At 36.0% G+C, this 26,166-nt stretch overlaps 1 protein-coding gene across 1 annotated transcript in view; it reads left to right on the top strand.

Annotated features, from left to right (window-relative positions):
* LOC131801131 (obscurin-like) overlaps positions 1 to 26,166 on the top strand; it is a 212,667-nt gene that overhangs the window by 185,514 nt on the left and 987 nt on the right. The window contains exon 6 of the mRNA XM_059119242.1: positions 17,783 to 17,919. Coding sequence (XP_058975225.1) covers positions 17,783 to 17,919 — 137 coding nt within the window. The remainder of the gene's footprint in view (positions 1 to 17,782; positions 17,920 to 26,166) is intronic.

Below are 26,166 nucleotides of genomic sequence, written 5' to 3'. Positions count from 1 at the left end.
CTTCGAAATGTTTTCACAGTCTGCATGAAACCATATGTTACATTTGCAACAGAGTACGCAATTTGTGTCTGTTGTTTCAGCACTGCATATTCCACAAGGGTGGCCCATTTGGGAAAACAAATTTGCAAATATTTAGTTTGGCAGAAGAATGTGCAAATAATAAAGCGATACCAAAAATTATTTGTGGATTTGTAAACGCAGAAAATAGCTCCAAGTAAAAAAATTATTATCCTCAGCTCGCAGGTATTGATGTTATTTTTAAACGTTTTGCCGGTATGTATTGTTTATCTTTTGGTAGCTTGATGGATTTTGACGGCAAAATAACAAACAAAGACACAGTTAGTCTTACCAAAAATTAACGGCGTAAGAAATTAACGGCGTAAAAAGTTATTGACGTCAATTTAACGGCGTAACCAAAATTTAAACGGCGTATAATTTTAATTCGAATTTAAAAAGGTGTACTATAATTGTGCGAAAAGTACTAAATGATACTAAATTTGGTATTTAGTGAAGGAATTGAGCTGGACTCCTGAAATTTGATGTGGGTGCCACTGTTGGTACCTGTGTTTAAGATATGCAGATGGTTTTGGCTATGCGTACCATAATTGTACTACATGGTACTTAATTTGGAATGGGGGAAATTACAGAGCTGAAATCCTGAAATTTGATATTGAAGATCCTGTTGGCATCTGGTGGTGATTTTGCAAATGCGTGGTATTAATTTTGTATCATTCATTTTGGTGTCTAGTATGGGGAGATGTAGATTGTTTTGGATATGCGTACTAAATGTTACTTAATTAAATATTGGGTGAAGGGATAGGACTGAAATTCTTAAATTTGATATTTAAGTAACTGAGGTTGATTTCTTTGGTTTACATATGAAGAGTGAACCGATATTGTCCATTTTCGCACCTGACCTAACACCGATGCAATTATTAAGATTTGCAAAGTTGGAGCAAAATAGGATTATCCTTTCTCATTCTGTGCAAAACAACCATTTTCGAGAGTTATCGTGCGCACCATCCAGCAGATTTTGGTCCAAAGAGACCTAGGATCTAAAACCGTTTTTCGATGAGGCAAGTTTTGGCAGTATAAAATGATATACAGGGTAAGAAAAACTGCAACCAACTTCAGACTGCTGTCACTTATAAGCCACTCGTCTGACAGCTGTTAAAATTATTTCAGTGACAACTCATTATATTATATTTACAAGCGTACAAAAGCATTTGGTTGAGAATTTTCCAGAAAAAAGTTATTCCTGATGAAATTCAAGCGTGATAGTGTGATTTCTTTATATTTGGCTGAAGCATTCCGGCATTTAAATGTGAATAAATCTTTTGTGTCTCGTAGAATCGCTCGTTACCGTGATACTGGTAGCCCGACGTCAAGGAAGTGGACGGAAGAAAACAGCAACATCTGCAGAAATGGTTCGAAAAGTAGAGAAGCGACTTGATCGAAATCCGCGTCGCAGTGGCCGAAAAATGGCTCGTGAGCTAAACATATTGCAATATTCCATTCGGCAAATATTAAAAAATGAGCTCGGTGTAAAGCCATTGAAATTTCAGAAAGTGAACGAACTTACACCTCAACAGACAGAAAATAGACTCAAAAGAGCTAAAGAGTTGCTTCCCTTGGCCGAAAGTGGTGAACTGCCTGACCTGAATTTGATTTTTTCCGATGAGAAAACATTCGTTTTCCACCAGTTCGTGTTTACTTGCCAAAGAGGTCAGCTGAAAATGTGCACATTCGGTTGGCTACCAGAACTCAAACGCCGGCCATGGTGTGAGCCGCCATAAGAACCGATCGTCGCTCTCCGCTCGTATTAATCGACCGTGGCATCAGAACAAATGACGAATATAATCGCGAAAATATTCTGGAGGTGTATTAAAGCCTTGTGCACGCAAACATTTTGGCCGCAGACCTTGGACATTCAAACAGGACTCAGCCCCATCGCACTCAGCACGCGCCACCCGAGAATGGTTACAAAATGAGGTTCCTCGCTTCATTTCCAGCGGACAATGGCCACCAAAAATCTCCGGATACCAATCCGTTGGACTATTGTGTCATTCAATAAAATTAAAATTGTGTCATTAAGAAAGCCTTAAAGTCGGTCGGGCCGACTTTATGATACCCTACACCACTTTGCTAATTTAGTAGAGCTCCGCATAACAATTAAAAGTTCATACACGTTATGATTATAATTTAAAGTTCAAAGGACTGAATATGCCGAAGCATTTGTATCTTTGAAATTCGGACTTGTATTACCCATTTGGTGCACAATTAACTTGAAATCGGATAAAGATATATATACAAATCAGAACCGATCTCCATAAAATTTGGCAAAGATATTTCTGAGCTGTATTTGATATATTTCCCTGAATATCGTCGTTACGGAGTGTATATTACAGCTGTGGGTAACAAATATAAAATTTGGCATACTTATTTTCAGGCCTAATCTGGTTGTATGTGCAAAATTCCATACCATTCGGCTTGATATTACACGTTTGGTGCACAATAAAAGGCAAATCGGATGAAGATATATATGGGAGCTATATCTAAATTTTGACCGATTATCTCCAATTTCAAAAGGGTTCGTCCTTGGGCCAAACAAATGATTTGTGCAAAATTTCATCTGGATAGGACAATAAATCCGAAATGTACTTTGTTTACAAAAATACATGGACAGACGGACAGGTGGACGGACATGCATAAATCGACTCAGAATGTGATTCTATGCAGATCATCAAAAGGAACTATGGGTCTATAACGTTTCCTTTTGCCTGTTACAAACAAATGTACAAAGACATAATACCCTGACCACCTTGTGGTGTAGGGTATAAAAAAAATAATGTAAAAATTATGGCGTTTGATTTTGTTGCAGTTTTGTTATCTCACCCTGTATACCCTCTCTAGCCCTTTATCTAGGGGATAAAAATTTTGTCCAACTGAACAAATTGTGCAGAGGGAGAGAAAAAGAGAGAGCTATCAAGTGAGTTTTATAAGTTTTACTTTTAAGATATTTCAAAAAATATACTCTTCGGCACCACTATATCGGCCATACTCCCTTAAAAAAACACAAATTGCTAGCTCAAGAATAAAATGTATGTTGGAATATTTCCATGAAATTCATTGCTGCAAAAATTGTAATGGCATTGTTTAAATTTTCGACAGAGCATTCTGATGAAATGGAAGCGATACTAAAATGCAATTTAAATTGAAGATAACGCAAAATTTAAAGTTCATATACATATGTACATATATGTATTTGTGTATGCACATATATGTACATACATATGTATGTAACTGTGTGGATAACAAATTGAAAATTCATTTATAGAAATTGACATTTCATTGACATACGCACGCACACAAAATCACGCACGCCAGTTCTTACAAGTCAGCCACGGCCGAAGTGTAGGTCTGTATGCTGTGTGAAACATTCTTATCATTTATTTATGCAAATCACATTTATTTTTAAAATTTTATTTATGTATGTTCACACACACACATATACGCACACACTCTCAAACATCCATTGAATGTTATAACGAAAATATGTTATAACAACTCTTGTCTAATTTCCATTGTGCGCCAATAAAACTAACTGACGGAATGACTGGCTGAATGCCTCAATGACTGACTGGCTGCCTAACTGTTTGCCTGCCTGCCTGGTTGAGTGAAGACATCCGCTTGTTTTTGTTGGGTTTTTCCAATGCCATACATTTTTGAAATATGTACTTTTCAAAAATGAATGAATGAACAACTGAATGAATGAATGAATGGTTTCTGCTCCAGTGATATAACAAATTACAATGAAATTTGACGTAATCTAAATAAATTCTTTGAGCTGAGCAATAACAATAAAAACAACAACAGTAGCAGGAAGAAGAAACAAACTATGCAATTAAGTTAAAGGGCTGAAAATCATTTTTGTGGAAAATTCTCTATCAAAGTTAAATATTTTATGGCGTGAATATAGATTAAATTCTTTTTGATGGAAATGGATTTATGATACATCGTCCGTATGGCCATAGGGGATATACACCTAAGTCTGTTTTTACACGGTAGATTGGTTCCAAAAGAAGCCGTGTAAAAAACCGTGTATAAAAAGACATTGATTTTATACAAAAATGGGTGATTTGTTCCTAATCTCTAAAACCTATTAAAATTAGCGAAAAACAAGAATTTTTAATTTTTTTATTTTTTCATTTACCAAACACGTCTTATTGAATTGACAGTTCACAAAATATTAACACGTTTCAATTGCTCTGACCAGTAAATTTTATTGTATGCACATAAAGGGAATTCCCCTAAATAAGTGCTATTCACATTTGCTTTGACCAGTAAAAATTGTTTGTACGCGCTAAAGAGGAATTCGCTTAAATCTTTAAGCTAGAGTTCGCAAACTATCGATACTATCACAAAAATTAAATTTGACAAAAAAAATTTAAGTACATAAAATTTCAAATCGTGCTAAATGGAATAAAATCGTGTGAAAAAATTAAAAATATTCAATTTTCAAACCGTGTTATATCAAAACCGTGTACAAAAAGACCGTGTAAAAACAGACTTAGGTGTATATCATTTGAGAAGGCGAAAATGTACCCGATCGTGCAAAATCTTAAGGTAATCGGACCCTTCACATTTTAAATAAGTTATGATTATTCAAACATTTTTACCCATTCCTATTATTATGATAATTGAAATATGATTATGATTCGTCCAAATAGACTTAGGGTCAAAATCCGTTATTTCGATGAGGCAAATTTTGACATATTGAATTATATATACCCTTCGTAAGTAAAATGCCGAGTGTTGTAGGGTACCGTTATTTGTGGGCTATAAAAAAAAAACATGGACATATATAGACAATACTAAGCCACAGGGATTTGCACCTATTACGAACTTCAAGTATTTATTTTTATACCCACTACGTGTTGAGGGTATTATACGTTTGATTGACCAAAAAATATGTAACACCTCGAAATATCGATCCCCGACATAGGAATCTATATATGGAACTTCCTATCTCGTCGAGCTGAGTCCACCTAGCTATGTATGTCCGTCCGTCCATGATAATTTGTAATCACGCTGCAGGTCGCAATTGTGGCCCGATTCTTACCAAATTAAAAATGGAGGTGCGGTTAGGGTCGGAATAGAAGCCTATTGTTTTTGGAGATGAATATTTAGAGGTTGAAAAGGAAAATTCTTGATTTTCCTATATATTATAAAACAATCGACACATGCATTGAGTTAGAGTTTAGGACCGGGCAGAAGCCTACAAATTTGGATGGTTATCGAATAATATTTAGCGAGTGTAATAGATCATAACTTTTATGTAAAAAATATGAACGTTTTTATTAAACCGCGAATACTTTTAATTCCGGCTTAATCGCAAATACATTAAAAGGTCAATTCTGGCCATTACAGTAATGCTGATAGCCAAAATATCGGATATACAGCAAAATAGGTACAATATTGATGTTAGTTATTCCGCTAATAAATCAAGAACGGCTGAACTGATTTTCACAATTCTTATCAATTCTGAATAGTCTCTTGCCAGAAACGGATGAAATCTAAGAAAATCGCTCAAAAATAAAATTTTTTGTTGATTTTTTCAATTTTTGTTATATTTTTTATCGCATGAGTTTTTATACCCTACAACACTATGTGTTGGGGGTATTATAAGTTTGATTGGGCCAAAAATTATGTAACACCTCGAAATATTGGTTTCCCATATAGGAAAGTATATATGGATCTTCCTATCTCGCCGAGATGAGTCGATCTAGCTATGTATGTCCGTCCGTCTGTCTGTCCATGTTAATTTGTAATCAAGTTACAGGTCGCAATTATGAACCGATCCTCACGAAATTGAAAATGGAGGTGGGGTTATGGTCAGAATAGAACCCTATTGTTTTTGGAGATTATCGCACGATATTTAGGGGTAGAAATGGACCAAAAACAGAAAAAATTCCTGATTTTGCAGTTGCTCTATAGGCCACAATTATGAACCAGTCGGCGCGAAAATTTACATGGACTTAGAGTTTAGGAGTGGGCAGAAACCTACCAATTTGGGTGGCCATCGGACAATAATTAGTGATGTTAATAACCAAGACATCGGATATATAGCAAAATATGTACAATATATATTTAAAAGAATTTATCTTATTTATTCTGCTTATAAATCAAGAACCGCTAGGCCGATTTTCACAATTTTCCCATCAATTCGGAATGATCTCTTGCCATAAAACGATAAAATCTAAAAAAATCGCGGAAAAATATACAAATAAAAAAAGTTAATATCTTTTATCGATTTATTTCAATTTTTGTAATATTTTTTATCGCATGCGATTTTTTCAATTTGACTTGCAATTTTGAATTGTAAATTTTCTAAATTTGTACACCCTCCAACACTACATTTTGAGGGTATTATATCCATATCGCAATTATCATCTGATCCACACGAAATTTTGCATGGGGGTATGGTTGTTCTTAAGATGTGCATTTAAGGGTGAAAATAGACTAAAAAATATTTTTTTTTTCTAATTTTGTAGTCGTTCTATAGGCCACAATTGAAAACTAATCGACACGGAATTTCGCATCAGAAGAGAGTTAAGGACAGGGAAGAAGTTTAGCATTTTGGATGACCATTGGATTATTTTTAGCTGTAAAATATACCACAACTTTCGTATGGAATTATTTTGAATACTTAAAACACTACGGATTGCGTAAATATTGGCCAAATTTTCCGGGTCAAAAAATAAGGGTAACCTCTGGGCGGGACTCTTTAACATTATTTCAAAAACAAAATCTTCCAAAATGGATTTGGATATAAGGGGACTTCGAATATATTGTAGTGTTGTAGGGTATCACATGGTCGGCCCCGCACGACTATAGCCTATGCTTACTTGTTTTCAATTTGACTTATAATTTTGAATTGTATATTTGTAAAGTTTTTTTTTACACTCTACAACACTATGTGTTGTGGCTATTATATGCAGGTCGCAATTATCGTCCGATCCTCATTTGCAATTATCGTCCGATCCTGAATTTTGTATAGGGTAGGGTTAGGGTCAAAACTAAAGTCTATTGTTTTTAAATATGTACATTATATTATCCAAATGGAAAGGTAATTTGTCGGTTAGAATAGAAAGAATCACCAGTAAAAGCAATGAATTTAATTAAAAATATACAAATTATTTATTGTGTATTATTTCTTGTATATTTTCTTTCTTTTATACACCACACTCGCGAATCACCCGCATCTTACCACATCTCTCAGTTATCTTTGTTGTCGCTACCGCTGTCTAAGCCATTCTCCCCACTCCCCTGAGTTAAACAGTCCTTTTTTTATGGCCAAAGCTAAATAAAGGCTTGAATTGCTTCGCCCCTCTTTTCAACCTAACCTAACCTAGGTCCAATTGAAATTTTCCAAAGCCCAGGATGGCTATTGGACAGTAGATTTCGGAAAAAGTGCTACATTTGCATAAAATAAAAAAAGGAAAATTGTGAAAAAAAAAATTCTTAAGCTTTGTATGGATTTCCAAAACCACCTCCATATCTGAATCCCAGATACCAACAAAGACCTCAATATCAAATTTCGGGATTTCAGCTCTATTCCTTCACGCACTACCCAATTTAGTACACATTTACAAAACCACCTCCATATCCCAATTCCACATACCAACAATTACCTAAATATCATATCTGAGGATTCCAGCCCTATCCTTTTCCCCAAATATCAAATTACAATAACAATTATAATTCAGAACTTTTCTTAAAATTATAGTACAATTAAAAAAAAAAAACAGATCCATATCTTAATTCCCGATATCAACAGTTACCTTAGTATCAAATTTGAGGATTTCAGCTCTAACCCTTCACCCAGTACGAAATGTATTACCATTTAGTACTTTTTGTAAAAATATAGGACGAACTTCGAAAACCAATACACCAACAGTGACATCTATCTCAAATTTTAGCATGCCAAGCCTACCCCCTCACCCAATACCAAATTTAGTACAATTAAGTACAAACCTCAATCCTACACTTCAACAGTAATTCTTATTCCAAATTTCAAGGCAAGATTCTTATTCCAATACATATAAGTACGAATTTCCAAAACTTAATACACACCGACAATCCTACATACCGACAGAAATCTTTTTTCCAAATTTCAAATTATACCAAATTTAATACAATTTAACAAAACTACCTCCATGCCTCAATCACACTATCCAAAAGTAATCTTAATTCCAAATCCAAATATTTCCAGCTCTATCAGTTCAACCAAATCAAACCAAATTTAGAACACAAGTACAAATTTCCGTAACTACCAACATTATACAATCCTACGGAAATCTTTTTTTTCCAAATTTCAGGATTCCAACTCTATCTGTTCTCCCAAAATTTATAATGTACGAAATCTAGTACGATTTAGTACACATAAGTACGAATTTCCAAAACTTCCTACATATCCCAATATTACACTGCGACAGTAATCTCAATTCCAAATTATACCAAATTTAGTACATTTTAGTACACATAGGTATAAATTTCCAACTTTTCACATGATACGAAATGTTACCAAATGTAGTACATTTTAGTACTTTTCGTAGATTTACAGTGCAAATTTCCAAAAAATTTGGTACATCCATCACAGTAATATTTAGTACCTTTTAGTACTTTTTGTACCGTTCTATGAATTTCCAAAAACCCAGCCTAATCTGGCACCTTCACACCAATTTAAAATGTCTAGCTTCAGCCGTTTCGTCTGGGCGTTGATGAATCATTAAGTCAGTCAATCTCTTTATTCTTTTATTAATATAGATAATTTAAATATGCTACTTTCAAAAAAAAATTCTAAATTTTTTGGTTTTTGGAAACTTTTTTAAGAATTCTGAATTCCATTTTCCACCCTTTTCCAATCATTAAAATATTAACGAACGATTTACCAACGGCCCAAAGTCAAACTGATTACCACTTTTAATTGTTTTAACACATTGTCCGGCGGCAGCTCGTGTCAAATCTGATCTGCAATAATAATTGCTATAAATATTAACTTGAGATGTCAACAACAGCAACAACAACATAATCTACTTAAACATTTATCAGAACAGTGTGGCTTGTTTGTTCGGGATACCGTAGTATTTTGTTGTGGCAAAATGGTCAGGCTTATCCCTTTATTGTTGTTTTTAAAAAAACAACTTTTGTTTATGAGTGGAGAACGATGGTAATGTTTACCAGGGGGTAAAGGCAGGGAATACCTAGGTTTCGGAAAGAGCCACCAATCCTCATCAGTTCCCTTGTTTTTTGTCTGGGATATTCTCCCCAGAAGTTATTTTAAAAATAACTTCTATGACAAAAAAACATTTTTTACCCAAGTGACGAGATCGTAAGCTCAATAGAAGAGGAACCAAAGAATTAAATAAAACTAAAATTCTTTTGGAAAGTCTTCTAAATCTTACAACCGCACTTATAAACATTTTCATCTTTCTCCACTTGTTATGCTTTCGTTCAACCTGAACGAAGTAGCATAACCATGTAAGTTGAAATATTGTGACAACTTGCTGGCATTTAACAAGATTAAGCCATACTTCATTATACATCTGTTCTCGGTCTGAGGGAGTTCATATGTACTCTCTGCGCTCACATATACGTACAGACATACATACATACATCCGTATTAATGTACGTATGCCTATGGTGTGTTTGTGTGCCTTGAAATATAAATATTAAAGGCACTGTACTACTATATTTCATTTGGACTCATTGAAAGGCTATTTGTCAAAACTGCTAGACACCAACAAAGAGCATGACTTAGCAAGACAAAAACAAAAAAGAAAACAGCAACAACATCGACAAAATCGAAAATTTAATCTTATACTTCATTCTGTCATTTTCCGTTGATACAGAGTAGATTTATACATCCATAACACACGCACACACACACACACACACTCAAAAGTCATCTAACCACTACCATAATAGAAACGAATGAACAAACACCTTGCAACATCTCAAATCGATATCCACAACTCATAGAAGAAGAAACAGCAAGAAGAAGAGGGAGAGTGAGAGTAGAATTGGCCATCTAGGAATTCATTCAATTTTCATGACATTTTCATTGTCTCGGCCTACTACCTGCCTGGCATTCGTATTGATGCCAGCTGATAGTTTTCTTCATGTCCACACACACACCCACCCATATAAAGAGATTCAAACACCCACAAAGTGGACGTAGAAAGTTTGAGGCAAAAAACAAGATTTAGGACAATCTCTGAGAGATGGTATTGAAAAGTTGCCTCCCCCACTCTCCCTCTCAAACTTAACCAAATCCTTTTTGGACTTTGACAATTGTGGCCAACGAATAATGCAATTTTGTCATTTTTTCGAAGAAGAGAAAAAGAGAGAGTGGGGGAGAGGGCAGAGAAAAGAAAACAAAAACAATAAAACGGAATAAAGAATAACATCAACTATCGCCGTGTTGCCGAAGAAAAACCAATCAAAGTGATATGCAGTGTGGTGGCCGTGTTGTTGGCGTTGGAGTTGACTTTCGGAGAAAGTCATTTCATGCAACATGGTAAAAATGGAAGCGTCATGGTGGTTGAACTCAGAGTTGCAGTTTAATTTAAAAAGTTTCTTCAATAGCGGGAGGTTTCAATTATCTTCAGCAAAAAAAAAAAATTGGAAAAAAGAAAATAACTATTTTATAGATGAGATTTTAATGTGTGTGTGTCATAGTCCGTCCGTCCTTCCGTTAGTTTGAAATGTTCATGTAATTCAAAGTAAATGACCAATAGCTAGCTAGGGCATGGAGGGACAAATCAAAATAGCCGACTTTTCAAAAAAAAAGAAAATGGATTCAAAACTTTGAAATCAGTTTAATAACAACGTCCAATTTAAAAGCTTTGTGTTTGGATAATATCTTTTTAACAAAAAAAAAAGGTTTCAATATCCGATATATTAAGGAGGGGTGCGATGAAAAAACGGCAACCAACTTCAGACTGCTGTCATTTCTAAGCCACTCGTCCGACAGCTGTTAAAATTATTCTAGTGACAGCTTATTATATTGTTTACAAGCGTACAAACGCATTTTGGTGAGAATTTTTCAGGAAAAAAAGTTATTCCTGATGGAATTCAAGCGGGATAGTGTGATCTCTTTATTTTTGACTGGAAAACCACAAGTGGCTATCATTAGAGCAATCTAGCATTTAAATGTGAATAAATCTTTTATGTCTCGTACCATCGCTCGTTACCGTAATGCTGGTAGCGTAGCCCGACGTCAAGGAAGTGAACGGAAGAATACACCAACATCAGCAGAAATGGTTCGAAAAGTAACGAAGCGACTTGATGGAAACACGCGTCCATTCGGCAAATATTGAAAAATGAGCTAGGGATGAAGCCATTGAAATTGCAAAAAGTGCAAAAACTTACACCGCAAAGAAAGAATATAGACTCAAATAAAAAGAGAAAGTGCTGAACTACCGAATTTGGTTTTCTTCGATGAGAAAACATTCGTTGTCCAGCAGTTGTAAACAAACAAAATGATCATGTTTACTTGCCAAAGAGGTCAGCTGAAAATGTGCACCTTCGGTTGGCCACCTGAATTCAAGCACCGGCCATGGGGATGGTGTGGGCCGCCATAGCAGCCGATGGTCTCTTTACGCTCGTATTAATCGACATCAGAATAAATGCCGAATATTTTCGCGAAAATATTCTGGTTGTATTAAAGACTTGGTCACGCAAACATTTTGGCCGCAGACCTTGCACATTCCAACAGGACTCAGCACCATTGCAGTCAGCACGCGCCATCCAAGAATGGTTACAAAATGAGGTTCCTCGCCTCATTTCCAGCGCACAATGGCCACCAAAATCTCCGGAATTGCAATCCGTTGGACTATTGTGTCTGGAGAATTTTGGAAAGCAAGGTTGGCGCTAAAAAATATTAAAGCGTCGATCACCTCAAGCAAGCGAGCAAAATTTGGGCAGCGTGTGACAATTTCATTGGCCGTTTGGATGAGGGTCACCGTTGTTCCGATGGGGTTAGATAAGGCTGGGTGGAAATTCGTACTAGATCGGTACGAAAAGTAATAAAAGTGAAATGTACACCACCAGAACTCAAGCGCCAGCCATGGTGATGGTGTGGATTGCCATAACAGCCGATGGTCGCTCTCCGCTCGTATTAATCGACTGTGGCATCAGAATAAATGCCGAATATTATCGCGAAAATATTCTGGAGGGTGTATTAAAGCCTTGAGCACGCAAACATTTTGTCCGCAGACCTTGGACGTTCTAACAGGACTCAGCACGTGCCACCCAAGAATGATTACAAACTGAGGTTCCTCGCTTCATTTCCAGCGCACAATGGCCACAAAAATCTCCGGACTATTGTGTCTGGAGTATTTTAGAAAGCAAGGTTGACACGAAAAAATACCAAAGTGTCTATCACCTCAAGCAAGCGCTTCGCCGGGAATGGGCCAAAATACCGCAGAGCAACATTCGGGCAGCGTGCGACTGTTTCATTTGCCGTTTGAAGGCCATAATTCGTTCCGAATTCGTGACAAATGAGAATAAATCTAAACTTATTAGAAAATTTGATGCTATTTCCGACATTTTTTGCTTTCATTCAATGAAATTTAAAAAAAAAATGTAAAAATTATGGCGTTTGACTTTCTTGTAGTTTTTTATCCCACACTGTATAGATAAGATCAGCTCTTTTTTTTTAGGTCTACTTTCATATTTTACTAGATGTTTTTTGATATTATTTTTCTGTGTTGTACAGTGTAATAGAAATATGTCTGCCTTCCACATATTTTTCGCCTAACTTAATTTGAATATCTTTTCTAGCGCATCCCATCAATGTATTGGAATATAGTGATGTAAAAATTGAGGTTTTGCCCAGAAAAATCCAATACTAAATTACAAACAAGGCGTAGTGACTCAGAAAATATGTCGAGAGAATTTTAGTCTTATTTAATTGTCAAACTGCTGCTTGGGCGCCAATTTCGGATTGGACCTTTGAAAAAAGCGATTTTTGCAATCCTAACATCCCAATTAATTTTATCCTCAATGTTCTATTGCAGAGTAACACATTTCTCTTCGTTTGTCCAATGACAGCATTTTCCCACCCCTTTAAATAAAAATGCTCCGCAATAAATTATTAGGCTTGATAATAGCAATAAACATTAGATCCCATATCTCACCGGGTGGCTAACTCTCTGGCAAAACGTAGGCTACATTTTGTTCTCTGTATGGTGTATGGCGTCAAGTGCTGTCTATCCACCTTTTTTTTCAAAGTAACTCATGCAAATCTTCAGATTGTGTTAGGGATTCAAATGAAATGGATTCCTGGTATTGAATGGCTCCGCATGTCTTTGGCAAAAGAAAAGTGTCTATTTTATTCAGGGCAACTCATGTGCAGCTTAAATTCTAACTGAGCCATAAAAGCAAACTATCATTTCAATCAATGGCAAAAACTTTTACAGGATTCAGGCATCCCCTCCCCCCTTTTGTGGAACTTTGTTTTTTTCTCTTCTTCTTCTTTTCATTAAAGATTCCTCATTAAGTATTAAATTTGAGTTTAAAACTCTAATGGCATCCAATTGGTTTTTGGCTTAGAAATGTTCCGAGGGTTGATGGGTTGTTTGGACGGGTGACTCTTATTCTGCTTGTTAATGATGTTGTTTATGATGATGGTACTTGGCGACGTATACGTGATATCAGACCAGAATTGCATTACTCATGCGACATGTTGTCGTCATCGCCATCATTGTTGTATTTTTTGTTGCTGTCGTTGTCATTTATGACAATTCCCGTCTTTTTGTGGGGGTGTGTGTGTGTGTTGTGAGTGCGCGCGTGTTTTCCACCAATATTATCTGTTCTCATCTCGTGCTTAGCATAGAAAAATTCCATTAAATAATGAAAATACACACGGGCACAAACACACACATACACTCATACCCACACACACGTACATGTACATGTAAACAGTCACGTTGATATTCACACTCGGTACCCTTTTGTTTGGTTTGCAGTTGAAACATAAATACAAATATCCGTTTCCTTCGAGGGTCATTGATGCAGAATTAATGGCAACGTGGCAATGGTGGGGCACAGTGACACGGGATGGGAGATACCCTGGCCAAACCCATTTTTTTTTTGTCTTTATATATAAGAGTAGAGCATGATCGATTGACTGTCCGATTGATACAAAGCCAGGGCGAAACGGTACTAAAAATTGAATCCATTTTATTGGACAAACGGATAGACCTAGAATTCGGAAATTTGGAATAATGGTCACTGGTGTGGTGTAGAAAAAAAAGAAACAAAGTTTTTTTTGGAAATTCGAACCATAAATGTACTTTCAGGATTGAGTTTGGAAAGGAAGTGGTTTTGAAACTAAATTTGGTATAATTTGGTTTTGGGTGAAAGGATGGAGCTAAACATTTGTAACGTTAATATTGGACACACAGCTGATGGGTAGGGTTAAAATAAAGAGGTGGTTTTGGAAATGTGAAATTTGGCATTAGGATCACCATTAATGTGTAGGGTCGAAATCTGGATGTAGTTTTGGAAATACGTACTAAAAAAGTATGTAAAGTACCAAATGGTACTAAATTTTAGAGAGGGATGGAACTGAACATTTGAAATTTAGGAATCGCTTGTTCGCAAGCAATGACTGATAATAGTATTGACAAATGTGACCCTTTGACCCTGATGTTCCAAAAGGGTTCACAGAGAAATGTTTGTACTACACATACATACATACATAAATTGAAGAGTCGGATGATTATTTTGCTTTCTTCGACTGTTTTGTTTTCCAATGACTTGAAGCCTTTGTGCGGGATATACCAGAAGAAATGGTCCGATCTCTACCGTCTTTATGACAGATCTTGGGTTGATGAAAATATTGAGATGTACCAAGTCTGAATAAAATTAGATGTTAATTTCGCGTTTTTTGAGCTCAATGGATATTCAAAATGCTGACCCATATGGGAGAGGTATCAGAGGTATCTCTTTGTGTGCAGTAAAATATTTTTTTTGAAAAATGCCACCTTTTGTGGATGAGGTACCAGAAGGAGTGGACCGATATTACCCGACTCCGAACTCAATCTAAGTTTGACAATAATATTACAATGTACCAAGTTTGGACCAATTCGTGTACTTCCTTCGAGAGGTATCGTGCGCACCAGCCAGACGGCTTAGTATTAGTATTAGTATTAGTATTAGTATTAGTATTAGTATTAGTATTAGTATTAGTATTAGTATTAGTATTAGTATTAGTATTAGTATTAGTATTAGTATTAGTATTAGTATTAGTATTAGTATTAGTATTAGTATTAGTATTAGTATTAGTATTAGTATTAGTATTAGTATTAGTATTAGTATTAGTATTAGTATTAGTATTAGTATTAGTATTAGTATTAGTATTAGTATTAGTATTAGTATTAGTATTAGTATTAGTATTAGTACTAGTATTAGCATTAGTATTTGTATTTGTATTTGTATTAGTACAGTATTAGTATTAGATTAGTATTGGTATTAGCAACAAAATATATATGATCCGATCTGTCTTTTATCTGCAGGGAAGTTAAGTTCGAAAATGTGCTATATCGGTAAACGATATCGTAAAGCCCCCATATAACGGTACCCCCAGATATTCAGTATTTCTATGATTTTAGCGACATTATGCACCGGAATTATTTCAAATTTCGTATTGGGTACTACAACCCATGACGTAAAATTGTCTATGCAGGTCCACGTCTTTGTATAGAACCTATATAACGGTACCTCCCTTTATTCGGTATTTTGATGATATTAGCGACATTTCAGGTGAATTTGTTTCAAATTTCATATTTGAAGTTCGGAATCGTAACTGCAGTCTAGGGGTAATTTTCGGCGGAGTTTCTTTTGAATTTTTTATTTTTAGTTTCTTCCGAAAGTTCAGCTCGGTCGTACTTAGCTGCTTTTGTACTTGTTTTATTTGTTAAGGTTGAAATTTTGTTGGGAGATTTCCGAGGAAGGGGACCGAAGTGTGCCATCTTCAGACTTGATCTAAGTTTGACAAAAGTATTACGATTTGGAAAAATGTGCATACTCCCATTGAAAGTTATTGGTTGTATCAGCCGGTCAGACAGACAAACATAGCTCAATGGACTTCAAATACATTTAATGGATTTCGACTTAAGAGACATGGCGATTCTACCATGAATTTGCTCTCTAGGGTATAAATAAAAAAACAAGTAAAAAAGCAATAAGTTCGACCGGGCCGAGCTTTGAATACCCTACACCATTTAGAACCATTTACCGTTATTTTAGAGTCTATACGAAGACGTGAACCTACATAGGCAATTTTCTGTCATAGGCTGTAATACCCGTTACGAACTACAAATACGAAATTTGAAAAAAAGTTAGGTGAATAATTTTGCTAAAATCATCAAAATAATATAAAATAATATAGGGAGATATCGTTATATGGGGGCTATACCTAAACGTGGACCTATACAGCCCATTTTTAATACCAAAAATCCTGCGGTTCAAAGACACATCTGAGTAAAATTTTATCAGCATACTTCGGGTGCAGTGATTGCCACAGCCGGACGGACATCGCTAAATCGATATAGAATTTTATGCTGATCAAGGATATATATACAGGGTGAGATAAAAAAACTGTCATTTCTAAGCCACTCGTCCGACAGCTGTTAGCATTTTTCCAGTGATAGCTCATTATATTGTTTACAAGCGTACAGAAGCATTTTGGTGAGAATTTTCCAGAAAAAAGTTATTCGTGATAGAATGCAATCGTGTGATTTCATTATATTTGGTATGATACTGGTAGCGTAGCCCGAAGTCAAGAAATTGGACGGTAGAAAACAGCAACATCAGCAGAAATGGTTCGAAAAGTAAAGAAGCTCGTGAGCTGAAAATATCGCAATATTCCATTCGGCAAATATTGAAAAATGAGCTCGGGGTAAAGGCATTAAAATTCCAAAAAGTGCAAGAACTTACACCGCAACTGAAAGAAAATAGACTCAAAAGAGCTAAAGAGTTGCTTCGCTTGGCCGAAAGTGGTGAACTGCCGAATACAATAAAACCAGTAAAGAAAGTCTTAAAGTCGGGCGGGGCCCTACACCACTTTGCTAATTTAGTACAGCTCCACATGACAATTAAAAGTTTTTATGGGGGAATTCAATCATACAAGCTATGATTAAAATTATAATTTAAAGTTTTTTGTTGTTGCAAAATTTTTAGGCTTTATCCCTTTATTGTTGTTTTTATAAAAACAACGTTTGTTTATTAGTGGAGAACGATGGTAATGTTTACCAGGGGGTAAGGCAGGGAATACCAGATAAAATACCTTACCCCTATTCTAAACACTGTGCAGTTGAGATGGTGATTGGGGATTACAACAACTACGAAAGAAGAAAAAAAGACAATAACAACAACAAATACCACTCAAAAGTCGCGTATGACTGAGAGATATGCGTGTGATTTGCCATCAAATATATTTTGAAAGCAAACAAACAAAACAAAACATATTTGTTCATTGTAAATCATGCGTTCCAATTCCTCCGAATCAATATATACACATGTATATATTTATTACTGAGGGGGATTTTTGATTTGTCATTGTTGTTGTTGTTGTTTCCCATAAAAATGGGGTTTGGGGGAGTCGGTTGGAAATACATTTCTTTTTATAGTTACTGCTTACTGCGGCGCTGTGGTTTACTATTCATATTCTTATTCACCCCTTTTTCCATTTCGTTTTGTTTCGTTGCAGCGTTAAAACCGATATGCTACCCGGACGTGCTTTCAGTCGCCTCTATATTGCCAATGCCAATCGACATGATACTGGCAACTATTCGTGTACCCTTGGTAATGATATCACTGGAACTGTGATGGTACACGTACTAAATGGTAGGTATTCCCCACTCCTCACCTCTATCTGGTGGGGTTAATAAGCATTGACTACACATTGAACAAAGAGAACTCACAGCAGCAGGAAAAGTGATAGCCAACAAAATCAAATATCGAACACGATATAAATTATCCAAACCGAGGGAGTGTTGAAATCTCTCAGTGTGGAAAATAATCAAAAAAAAAAAATACTAAAAAAAAGTTACACCCTTCGAAATGTCTGCAGCAATCCAATAATAAACAATATGCATGCATTTCATTACTCAAACACAATGCCATCCACCATCGCTCCATTCATTCAGCCATCCAACCATCCGCCCACACCTTTTTTTCACAAAGACCAACCCCTCACCCTCTCCCCCCCTAGCATGGCATCCTCTGCACGTATTTCAATATTATATTTTCATGCACAATTGCAAAACTTCTTCCACTGCTGCTGATATATTATCGGTAAATATGAGATTGTAAATTGAACATAGTTGAACCAACAAAACATCACAAATTCTGTTAATAATTGGATTGCAGGATTTAAAAAACGAAAACAAAAATATGTAAACTAATAATAGTGCAAACATGGCAACACTTGTTCTTTTGTCATGAATCGGAAATTCTTTGAATATTTTATTAACAAAAAAAACATTTGAGCTGGATTTACTGGCTTCTTCCAAGAATCGGATTAATTTTAATAAAATATTCAAAATTGGATAACGTGGAAATACAACTACCCCAGAAGCTTTTACATAGGCTGAGTTACCCAGCAAACCAAACAATGAAGGTTTGGTCGGACAGCATCTTCAAATTCAAACTCATTCAGACTTCCAATCGAAAGTTGTCGGAAGTGAATCTTTTGATGACTTTCCAACATAAGTCGAAAAAAAGGATAAAAAATATTTCGAAGGGAAATTAAAGTTTGCAGATCGATTTTGGACCAAAACTATATAAAACAAGTTATAAAGTATCCATCGGTTTAGCCGACAGCCTCAGCCACTTGCGATTTACCCTTTATGGGGTCCGAAAGGGTTGACCAATATTGTCCATTTCGTACCTGACCGAAGTTTAATATAAATATTTCTATGTGCCATAACTTATCAGGTCTGGTCATTAGGACTTATATTGGTTATTTGGTGCACAATTAACCCGAAATCGCTTGAAGGTATATATGGCAGCTATATCTAAATCTGATCCAATTATCATAAATTTCAATAGGGTTCGTCCTTGGACCAAACAAATTTTGTTTGCAAATTTTCATCTCAATAATAAATGCGACCTGCATTTTGTTCACAAGAATGCATAGAACGCATGCATAAATCGACTCAGAAAGTGATTCTATGATTATCCTCAAAAGTAACTATGGGTCTATCTTAATTCCTTCTCCCTGTTACAAACAAATTCACAAAGACATAATACCCTTACTACAATGTGGTGTAGGGTCTAAATATTGGGGTGTGTGAAATTTGAAGGAGTTGGATGCCCAATTCGCCGTTTATAATCGTTTTGGTTGTTCAAAATTTTGACCTTTTGTGGGTGAGGTACTAGAAGGAGTCGTCCGATATCTACCAACTTCTTGTGTTGATATTGGAGTTTGACAAAAGGAATCGTATGCTAATTTCGAGTTTTATGAGATTAATGGTTATTGAAAAATTTGACCCGTTGTGGAGGAGGTACCAGAAGGAGTGGATCAATATATCCAATTTTAATAACATACCTTGTGTTAATAAAAATATTGGAATGTGTGCAATTTTAGAATAGTCAGACTTTTATTTCACATTTTTTAAGAGTTGTAAATATTCCAAATTTTGACACTTTCTGGAGAAGGTACCAAAAGGAGTGGACCGATATCTACCATCTTCACAATAGATCTTGTTTTGATGAAAATACTGAGATGTACTGAGCTTGAATTGAATCGAATGTTTATATCGGATTGAATGAGCGTGTGTGGGAGGAACCAGAAGAAGTGAATCGATCTAAGTTTGACCATAATTTTACGATGTACCAAGTTTGGAGGAAATCGGATACTCCCTTCTACAAACAGACAGACAACCCTATGCCATGCAACGGAAACGTAGGGTCTAAAACTTTGGAAGAGGCACGTTTTGGTCGTATCAAATGATGTACACCCTCTGTCGCGATCAAAATGATTCTAAATGTTATATGTGATACAGAATTTCGGAATTTTAAATCTAATCTTTCACCCAATAAAAAATTTAGTACTCTCCGTAACCTTTGGAACGATTTTTTTAGAACCCAAACGCCTACATATCAACACTAACCCTCGTGCAAAAATTCAAGATTCTAACTTTTTTAATTTATTGAATGGAAGCAAAAAATGTCGGAAATACCATCAAATTGTAGAAAAGGTTAAAATTTTTTCGAATTGGTCACCTTTGACACGAATTATGGCCTTATTAAGGGCCAATGAGACCGTCACACGCTGCCCAAATGTTGCTCTGCGGTATTTTGGCCCATTCCCGGCGAAGCGCTTACTTGAGGTGATCGAAACTTGCTTTCCAAAATACTCCAGACACAATAGTCTAACAGATTGGAATCCGGAGATTTTGGTGACCATTGTGCGCTGGAAATGAAGCGAAGAACCTCATTTTGTAACCAATCTTGGGTGGCGCGTGCTGAGTGCGATGGTGCTGACTCCAGTTGGAATGTCCTAGGTCTGCGCCCAAAATGTTTACGTGCCCCTCCAGAATATTTTCGCGATAATATTCGGCATTTATTCTCATGCCACGGTCGATTAATACGAGCGGAGAGCGGCCATCGGATGTTACGGCGGCCCACACCATCACGATGACCGGCGATTAAGTTCTGGTGGCCAACCAAGGGTGTACATTTTCAGCTGACCTCTTTGGCAAGTAAACTCTATCATTTTGTTTGTTTACAAACTGCTGGACAACGAATATTTTCTCATCGGAGAAAACCCAATTCGGCAGTTCACCACTTTCGGCCAAGCGAAGCAACTCATCTTTCTGTTGCGGTGTAAGTTCTTGCAATTTTTGGAATTTCAATGGCTTTACGCCGAGCTCATTTTTGAATATTTGCCGAATGGAATATTGCGATATGTTCAGTTCACGTGCCATTTTTCGGCCACTGCGACGCGGGTTTCGATCAAGTCGCTTCTTTACTTTTCGAACCATTTCTGCTGATGTTGCTGTTTTCATCCGTCCACTTCCTTGACGTCGGGCTACGATACCAGTATCACAGTAACGAGCGATGGTACGAGATACAAAATATTTATTCACATTTAAATGCTGGAGTGCTCTAACGATAGCCACTTGTGGTTTTCCAGCTAAATATAAAGAAATCACACTATCACGCTTGAATTCCATCACGAATAAGTTTTTTTTTTTTCTGGAAAATTCTCACCAAAATGCTTTTGTGCGCTTGTAAGCAACATAATGAGTTGCCACTGGAATAATTTTAACAGCTGTCGGACGAGTGGCTTTGAAATGAATGCAGTCTGAAGTTGGTTGCAGATTTTTTCATGTCATTGATTTGCATTATGATTATTAAAGCTTTTAATCTTTAATGGGGGAGGGTCCGAAGGATTTGGCCAATATTGTCCATTTCGACTTCGATTCCAGATTTGGGATATGTGATCATTTTTGGAAATATCATACAATGGACCAAAGTATTCTACTTCATCTAATGTTGATAAAAATATTGGGTTCTGTAGAATTTAAAGAAAATCAAACGTTATTTGCAATTCTATAAGAATACTTGTCAGGCAAAGGTTTCACCAAAAGTAGTAGACCAAAATGTCTATTAATTCTATGGTCTTTATACCACATCTTGTGTTAGTGAAAATATTAGAATGTGTGAAGCTTAGAATGAATCGGATACTCATTTCGCATTTTATGAGAATTTGGTATTTCTCTTTCTTTATCCGTTGTGGGGCAGATACCAGAAGCGGTGGGCCGATACTGCCAATCCTCTAACTCAATCTAAGTTTGACCATAATATTACGATGAACCAAGTTTGGACCGATTCGGATACACTCTTCAAGAGTTATCGTGCGCAATAGCAAGCCAGACAGACGGACATTGCTAGATCGGCTCCAAATATCCTGAGATGAATGGGGTCCAAAGAGACAATCTATTATTTGTACACCCTCCGTCGCGATATGGCGAAGAATATAAAAACATATAAAATATTTGAGATTGGGGTTATGAGGGCCATATCAAAATGATTCTAAATGTAACCGATAGGCCTGTAGCAGATTTTTTATTTTCACTGTTTCAGCAACCCATTATCCCTTACAGTTGCTTTTTGAAGCGGTTTCGGGAATGCGAAGTTTAAGGTTACGAAAAGTTCTAAACTTCTAATGGAGCTAAAATCTGAAAATTTAGTGTGGGAATCAAGGTAGCAAAGTTAGTTTTATATATGAAGGTGGTTTTGGAAATGTATACTAAGTGTGCGAACTATCCTAAAAGGTACTAAATTTGGAATAGTTTGGCTAAGGGTGAACGGAAGGAGCTGGAATTTCGAAAGTTTGTAGTGGGGTCCATCCTTGTGGTAGGTTTGTGATAATGATTTGCTTTTGGAAATGTGTACTATAATAATAATAATAATAATAATAATAATAATAATAATAATAATAATAATAATAATAATAATAATAATAATAATAATAATAATAATAATAATAATAATAATGTGTATGAAAAGTACTAAATGGTACCATATTTTGTACAATTTGGTATTGGGTAAAGATATAGTGCTTGAAATCTGAAATTTGGTATTAGGATCGCTTTTCATGTGTAGCCTGGACATATGGAGATGGTTTCGGAAATGTGTACTAGAATTGTACGAAAAGTACTGAATGGTACTGGGTGAAGAAATAGGGCTGAAATTGTAAAATTCGATATAGATGCCACTATTGGTGTCAGTGGTTGGAGGTGATTTTTAAAAATGTGTACTAAAATTGTTCGAAAAGTACTAAGTTATACTAAATTGGGTATTAGGTGAAAGGATAGAGATAAAATGATAAAATTTGATATTGAGGTCACCGGTGTTTTTTAGGGTTTATATATGAAGAGATTGAAATAGTTTTGAACAGAAAAATTTGATGTGGATCCATTGTGCAATGGTTTTACCAATATCCCCCTCGAAAAACTTCAAAATCAAAGATTTAGAAGACTATTTTTTCTTTTCAAAAAAGAAAAAATAATAAATATATAATACCTTGAAAGTCTGAAAATTTAATACGATATACGAAGTTTTGATTAAAAAATCTGTCAAACTAAACCAATTGTGCATTTTGAGCATTAAAAGGCCTATCGCGAACTGTTAGAATGAATCTAAAATTTTAAGGTGGACTTTTCACAGTTGAAGTAGCGGACATTTGCTAGGGTCTTATATTTTACTCTTATTATGACCTACATTTTGAGATTTAAGCTTTAAGAAAAGACCCTATTATCCTCATAGAGCCTGCCTTTTTTAAAGCCATTTACATGGGGAGTTGCAACTTCGTGTGTTTCGTTCAAGTTTTAAAATTGCTGAGTGCCTACTACAAAATTGTTAATTATTTAATGTTAAAAAATAATTTTACATATGACTCTAACACGACGTGGAAACTAGGCTTTACCCATTATATTTTTTATATCCATAATTACCAAGTTCAAAATCTTGGTTTATATTTTCCCCCTTTCCACATTGAGTGAGCCTCATGCAAAATTTCAAAATTCTAAATCTTACCGATCGCTCAAATCCAATGTTGTACCATTTTTTCCATTTTCCGCTTTTCGTACCATCTAAAGGTCAGTTTTTACATAGTGTTAGAGTCATATGTAAAGTAGCTTTTTAACATTTCACAATCAAAAGTTTTGTAGCAGACTTTTAGGCGAACCCAGCATAGTGGTAAGGGTATTATGTCTTTGACCATTTGTTTGTAACAGGGAGAAGGAAGCGATATAGACCCATAGTTAATTTGGATGATCTGCAAAGAATCACTTTCTGAGTCGATGCATGCATGTCAGTCCGTTCATCCGTCTGTCCATGTATACTTATGAACAAAATGCAGGTCGCATTTAGTATCCGATTGAGATGAAATTTTCCACAAAATATTTGTTTGGCTCAAGACGAACCCTATTGAAATTGGTGATAATCGAATCAGATTTAGATATAGCTCCCATATAGATCTTTAACCGATTTCGGGTTAATTGTGCACCAATGAATATCAGTCCAAAAGTCCTGAATTTTTGTACATCGGATCGAATTCAATCTGTCAAGATCGGTTCAGATATATCTTCAACCGTTTTCGGATTAATTGTGCACCAAATAACCAATATCAGTCCAAATTACCTGAATTTTGGCACATCCAACACAATTCAGTCTAGAAGCAAGTACATAAAAGTTGGTGAAAATTGGTTCAGATATAGCTATAGCTCCCATATATAGGAATCATCCGATTTGGTTTTTAAGTCCCCCACATTCGTAATAGGCACCCACAAGAATGATGTTTGGTATCAGATATCAGGTACAGCCCAAAAATACCTATGCCAAATTGTATCACGTTTCTATTTGGTGGAACTCGGCTCCAATAGTTAGTTAGTATAATCTTTCTCGAAGTGATATCGTGAAACTCTATAGCAATGTTATTTGGCATAAACGATGAAAATATCTGCATCAAATTTAGTGAAAATCAATTCAGAATTTGATATACCTCCCAAATATTAGTTCCCTCTGAAACCAAATCATAACTGCTCTAAAGCCAAATGTTGATAAGTGGTATGATCTACTCATTTCAAATAACTTCTTTTGTTACGGGAGCTCTGCTAAATATACATAGTTGTGTAGGGTATCACATAGTCGGGCCCGCCCGTTATGGATTTAAAAAACAAAAAGTACTTAATTGTACTAAGTTAATAATGAGCTGTCACTGGAATAATTTTAACAACTGTAGGACGAGTGGCTTAGAAATGTCAGCAGTCTGAAGTTGGTTGAAGTTTTTTCATCTCACCCTGTATAGTCGGCCCCGCCCGGTATTTGACTTTTGGTTACTGGTTTATATTTTCCCTTTTACGCATGGAGTGAGCCTCATGCAAAATTTCAAAGTTCTAAGTCTGACCGTACGCTCAAATCCAGTGTTGTACCATTTTTATTTTTATACCCTCCACCTTGGAAAGGAGGGTATATTAACTTTGTCATTCCGTTTGTAACATCCTTAAATATTCGTCTTAGACCCCATAAAGTATATATATTCATAATCATCATAAAATTCTAAGTCGATTTAACGATGTCCGTCTGTCTGTCTGTTGAAATCACGATACAGCCCACATTATTTGACGTAGAGCGCCAAAATTTAGCAGAGCTATTTGCATTGTGTCTAGAATGGTTGGTACCACGTTGTGGTATAGCCCCCATATAAAGGTACCTCCCGATATTCGGTATTTTGGTTTTTTTTTGCCACATTTTTTCACGGATTTGTCTGAAAATTGGTATTTGTGAGTCATAATGGGTTCCAGCTTCGGTGGCGAAACATTGCATGTATGGGTCCATGATTTGGTATAGCCCCCATATAACGGTACCCCCCGATATTCGGTATTTTGATGGTTTTTTGCCACTTTTTTTCACTGATTTGTCTAAAAATTGGTATTTGTGGGTCATAACGGGTCCTAGTTCGTGTGGCAAAGCATTGTAATTATAGGTCCACGTTTTGGTGTAACCCCCATATAACGGTACCTCCCGATATTCGGCATTTTAATGGTTTTTGCCACATTTTTTCATGGATTTGTCTGAAAATTGGTATTTGTGAGTCATAATGGGTTCCAGCTTCGGTGGCGAAACATTGCATGTATGGGTCCATGATTTGGTATAGCCCCCATATAACGGTACCCCCCGATATTCGGTATTTTGATGGTTTTTGCCACTTTTTTTCACTGATTTGTCTAAAAATTGGTATTTGTGGGTCATAACGGGTCCTAGTTCGTGTGGCAAAGCATTGTAATTATAGGTCCACGTTTTGGTGTAACCCCCATATAACGGTACCTCCCGATATTCGGCATTTTAATGGTTTTTGCCACATTTTTTCATGGATTTGTCTGAAAATTGGTATTTGTGAGTCATAATGGGTTCCAGCTCCGGTGGCGAAACATTGCATGTATGGGTCCATGATTTGGTATAGCCCCCATATAACGGTACCTCCCGATATTCGGTATTTTGATGGTTTTTGCCACTTTTTTTCACTGATTTGTCTAAAAATTGGTATTTGTGGGTCATAATGGGTCCTAGTTCGTGTGG

This window comes from Musca domestica, unplaced genomic scaffold, assembly GCF_030504385.1.
Source record: "Musca domestica strain aabys unplaced genomic scaffold, Musca_domestica.polishedcontigs.V.1.1 14, whole genome shotgun sequence".
NCBI lineage: Eukaryota > Metazoa > Arthropoda > Insecta > Diptera > Muscidae > Musca > Musca domestica.
Note: the sequence above shows the minus strand (reverse complement) of the source record. Positions and strands in the feature narration are given on the sequence as shown.